The sequence below is a fragment of the Trypanosoma cruzi genome (assembly GCF_000209065.1).
Source record: "Trypanosoma cruzi strain CL Brener chromosome Unknown tcruzi_1047053507481, whole genome shotgun sequence".
In the NCBI taxonomy this organism is placed as follows: domain Eukaryota; phylum Euglenozoa; class Kinetoplastea; order Trypanosomatida; family Trypanosomatidae; genus Trypanosoma; species Trypanosoma cruzi.
This window is the reverse complement of record NW_918624.1, coordinates 1-4,997: the sequence shown is the minus strand read 5'-3', so window position 1 is coordinate 4,997 and position 4,997 is coordinate 1. Positions and strand designations below refer to the sequence as shown.

Sequence of the window (4,997 nt, the reverse complement as noted above, 5' to 3'; positions counted from 1 at the left end):
AGCCCGCTGCCGGCACACAACGAACACGGGGCGAGCAATCACCCAAAAAGACACACGCAGAAGCGGATCCTCATCCACCCATGAAGCGGCGCCTCACTACACGCGGTCACACGGAGCACAATGTTTCCTCAATAGAAATTATGCATCGTCCAATCCCTAAAGATGCTACTGTTCGTGATGGGCCTTAGAACACAAACAGAAGAAAATAGACAATGCAGTAGTACTGCGACACCGCCAGCCACAATGATTCCCTCATACCGGGGCAATTCTACAATTACGCCTCGTATACACACACACAATAAACATACTATATAAAAACCACCCAATGTTTTTCACTAGAAACCAAACAACCCCTTTCCCTCCCTAATTTATTCTGCCACTGTTATGTTCGATAGTGTTGGACACTTTTGGCGTTTGTGTGCGATATACTGCCGCCTGGAGATGGTGCAACCGCACCGCATGCACACAAAAAAGTATCCAAAAATATATAACTCCCACAATATTTTTTTACCAGAAATCAAAACTACCCCTTTCATTCCATAATTTATTTTTACCATTTCGGTGGTTGTTCCCCACTTCGGAGAGCTTCGTCCCTTATGGCATCGTCCGACGATATTGCTGCCATGTACTGGTGCACCTCTTCCTCCCAGAACGCCGAATCTCACGGTTTTCAGCGCGGCTCACATTATTGGAATTGACGACATCACATCTCTGCCATTTTTTCATCGGCGTGCTGTCTGCGTGCTGCACATAAATCATCTCCCACGACATGTCTTGTGATAATTCGTCCCATCCTTCAAAATAAGCCGCCATACACTCAATGAGCTGCCTCACAGTGGTGGCGGTGGTGTGATGCGCACTCGCCGTAGTCATCTGCAGCGCAACCAACGTCCTCCGCGGCGAATCAACAAAGAAAAAGCAGTCCACCAGCGGAAAGTTTTGGACTTTAGGCTCATACAGCACCCAGTGGTCCATAGCAATCCGATTAGAAGGGTTCTCTGGTAGAACCTCTTTTCTGGTGAAGCTCTTGTCTGAGTGCTCTTTCAGCGCACAGCTGTGTGGCTCACGTCGTCCTGGTGGCCTCAGTTCCTCAATTTTAGGTCTTATCGCACGCAGGAAATCCTCATTCAAAAATGCGGATACGGCATACTTTTCAATAAGATATGGTGGGACATAATCCCAGAACCTCAAAACGAAAAAAATAAAATCGGACTGCTTCATTTCATTTTCCAGCCGGGACAATATTTCGCGTTCGAGATGGGGAGATATCAGTACATTCAGAGGCGACTCAATGCTGTTTCCTCGTCGTACTCGGACAACCCTCACAAGCTTTCGAGACAATTCACTGTCAATAGGCGAGTAACAGCAGCCAATACCCAAATTGCGCTCCAATTCCGAGGCGGTCGACCCATCCACGGCCTGCTGACACGCTTTAATGCGGTCATCATATGCCTGTTTGCCAAATATGAAGCGGAGAATTGGTCCCACGTTATTCATGCGGCCCCTCACCTTCTTCCAGTATTCCGCTTGCTCCTGCGGAATCTGATTGCGCTTCATCCAAATGCACATTGCCCTCACATCGTTTTCTTCGGGACAATTCGTTACGATTGCAGTAGCGTCCATTTTTTTTGTCCACCGTTCATATTCGTTTTTGTCTGGTGGTGTCACCACAATCATGCCCCATCCCCTGCAAGGCAAACCGGCAGGCGGTTGACGACATGCCAATGTCGCATCGTAGATAATATACCCCTTTAACCCCACGCCGAGAAAAAATTTTTACAACATCCTCAATCCTGGGGTCACCCATGTACACTGATACCGTTTTTGTGATCTTGTCAAACAGGAATGATTGACTCCCAATAACGTACGCAACCATTGGGAGCTGCTCCGCATCGTAGTGCAGCAGCTGGTAGAGGAGATACGAGCCGGCATTCATCGAATTCCCGATCCCGGGCGTCCCAATCAACACATGTCGCCCAGGCTTGATGTAGGTCCAACGGTGAATGCTGAGCAATTCGGTTAGATCGTCCTTGACGAACAGCCACACTTGCTCCACCTCACAGTTCACGTAGCAGTCACGAGTGGATTCCACCCCCTTCCGATTCCACGAGTACGGCCATCCCTTGTCCGAGGTGAGCACCATCAGCCTGGGAGGTACTTCACCGGATTTCCGCACAGCGTCATCCCTTTCAAAAGTGTCGTCAACTGCCTTGTACGTCCATGACTGTTCCGGTTTCCCTCCTTCGCCTCCATTCCCGTCCCCTCGCCGTCGGAAACTTCCACGACATGGCTCCAACTCGCATTGTACACGGACTCATAATATCCCTGCAGGTATATCGGTGCACTCGTCGTCGTTGAGCTCATCAATTCCATGAAGGCTGCATCCAATGAGTTTTTATTGTTGTCGCGAGCACTTGCTTTTACCTCCGGAGCAGCTTCTGACCATGTCAGTAAAGTGTCCACACCTTTCTCGTAAAGCCTGTTTACATACTCTTCCATATCCATTTCATCCCTCACAGCCCTCTCCATCCTCTTGTAACGATCGGATGCCTGCATTTCTTTCAATACTCCCGCATCGCAAATATACTTCCTGGGGTCCTTAAAAAACTCCTCCAGTAAGACATCCCAATTGGCGCGCAAAATGCCCCTGCCGTCCAATTCCATCGTAAGAAAATCATTCAGCCTCATGTTGGTGCTGCTCATGGTCCACTGCGGTCGCTGTTTACTCCCCGCCACATGTCAAGCTGCAGCGTCGGAACCATCACAAGAGCCACGGCGAGGTGCCATCACAACACCCGTGCGGTGAAGCATCCCACTCGCACCGCCCAACTGCGGCCAGCAGGTGCCGCTGGCTCCAAAGGACAGTCGCGGCTGTTTCGTCCCGCAGTCCCAATGACGTTGGGCGTGGCACTCGCACGGCGGGACGGTCGGTGCGCCACGCAGCCGCAATGCAACGCCTGTCGGTGAAACAGTCAAGGCCCACCGCCTCCGCAGCAACGCAACGTGCAATCGGCCACAACACCGCCACATTATCGTCCTTTTCTTTTTTATTTTATTTTGTTCACGTTTTCTGTTTGTTTGCCCCATCACTAACACCAAAAATAAGTATGCACCTTCACAGAGGAAGAAATCTTCTGGGCCGCCGGCCGGATCCTGTAATTGCCCCCCCCCAAAAAAAGGAAAAAGCGGTAAATAAAGAGGTGGTGAGTTCTCCGTAATTTTTGCCCCAATGTGTCTACGTATACACATTCCGTCAATCACTGCCCTTGACCTCTGCGGATGGTTACAAATAAAAACAATTATCCCCTGCCAAGCGGCAGGCCTTTGGGCTCCTCCACCCACAAGGTGGGAATCACAAAGTGGGTGGGAAAGCAAAAATAAAAAATAAAAAATAATAGTTTCGTCTGGCAGCTGTCGGCTCCCTGACTCCCTCAATCGCGGTCTCCCAAAAGACAGTGCGATAGAAGAGAAAAAAGTTGTGAAGAGATATCTTCGTTTGTGCGAGATATGAATTTATTTGGGCAGCCAGCCGCCCTCTCAGGCATTCTTTTCACAAAATCCCATGAAAATACAAAAGAAATTATGCGGCCCCTGTAGTGCGCAACGGCCTCCAGTGACGATGCGCCTCTGGTGGAAAAAATAAAATAAAATGAAAAGAGGGTGTGGCGAGTGTGGCACTGCCGATCACAACGGTTCTCTGAAACGAAAGGCATTCACTGTCTAGACCTCGTAGGCACACACATATAAAAATCGTTAAAATACTCCCAATATATTTACCAAAACGAAATGCACTTTACAAAGAATAAGTAGTACCAATTTCCTTGCCCTTTTTATCCCCCTTAGGTAGACCATCATGAGAAAATTCGATTGCCTCAGGAAATTTACCTTCTAAAATAAACTGGTATTGGTGTACCTTTCCGTTCCAGAACGCCACAATTTCTTGTTCAGCGTCGCTCAAATTTTCGGTATTGACGGGACCACATCTCTGCCAGTTTTCCATCGGCGTGCTGTCTGCGTGTTGTATATAAATAATATCCCACGACAATCCTTTAGCAAATTCCTCCCAACCATCAAAAAACTCCGATAGATGCTCAGTGAACTGATTCACAGTGCTGGGTATGGTGTGATTCGCACTCGCTGTAGTCATCTGCAGCCCGACCAGCGTCCTCCGCGGTGATTCCATGAAGAAAAAGCCGTCCACCAGCGGAAAGGTTGGGAACGTCGGTATGTACAGCACCCGATACTTTAATTCTTGCTGGCGACCAACTGACTTCAGTTTACTTATTGCAGTTGCCTCGGTGGGGTGACCATGAGGGTTTAACGTTAGCACCGAGGGCCGTGGTTCGGAAGGCGATGGTGGCGGCAGCTCCTTGAGATCCTCCGCCATGGAAGTGACAAAATTCTCAATCAAGAATACGCTCAAAGAATACTTTTCCAAGGCCTCAGATTGAAGAACATTCTTCATCCCCAATACGAGGAAAAAAATATCATGCGGACTCAGCACCTTTGTCAAACGAGATAACGTTAAAACCCCAAGATACTCACATATAGGTGCATTAGCGAAGTCCTCAAATGCGCTTTTCTCTCTCACCCGGACAATCTTCACAAGCTTGTGAGACGGATCCTCGGAATACCATTTTTTCTCTCCTCCCTGTGTAAAGTGCTTTCCTTGATCCCCAATATTGATCCATCTCAAGGCCCTCTCAACATCCTTCGTGCGTCTTCCATATTCATCCGCATCGAGGATGTGGCGTGGAATCGGCCCCACGTAATCCATGTGTTTTTCAACCATCCTCCAGTATTCCGCTTGCTTATCTGGTTCCAGACCTCGCGTTATCCATGTACACATCGCCTTCACATCCATCTCGTCGGGGCAATTCATGATGATTCGACTGGCTTTTGTTTGCTTCTCCCACTCATCATAGTTGGTTGCCTTTGGCGATGACACCACAATCATGCCCCATCCGGTGGAGGCGCAAAATGTCTCAGTGTGCGTT

At 48.8% G+C, this 4,997-nt stretch overlaps 1 protein-coding gene and 1 pseudogene across 1 annotated transcript, besides 3 other annotated features; both read right to left on the bottom strand.

Moving 5' to 3' along the window:
• Positions 1 to 4,997: part of a sequence feature (areas not merged during assembly with more than two copies in the genome that could not be assigned to a particular haplotype) that runs on past the window's edge.
• On the bottom strand, positions 538 to 2,703 carry Tc00.1047053507481.20 (annotated as a pseudogene).
• Positions 3,129 to 3,561: a mobile genetic element.
• Positions 3,374 to 3,397: a sequence feature (AT_rich).
• Positions 3,794 to 4,997, bottom strand: Tc00.1047053507481.10 (retrotransposon hot spot (RHS) protein, putative; the record flags this gene model as incomplete). Its single annotated transcript, XM_798977.1, has 1 exon — positions 3,794 to 4,997. A coding segment is annotated over one exon (1,204 nt), but the record flags the coding sequence as incomplete, so codon positions are not given.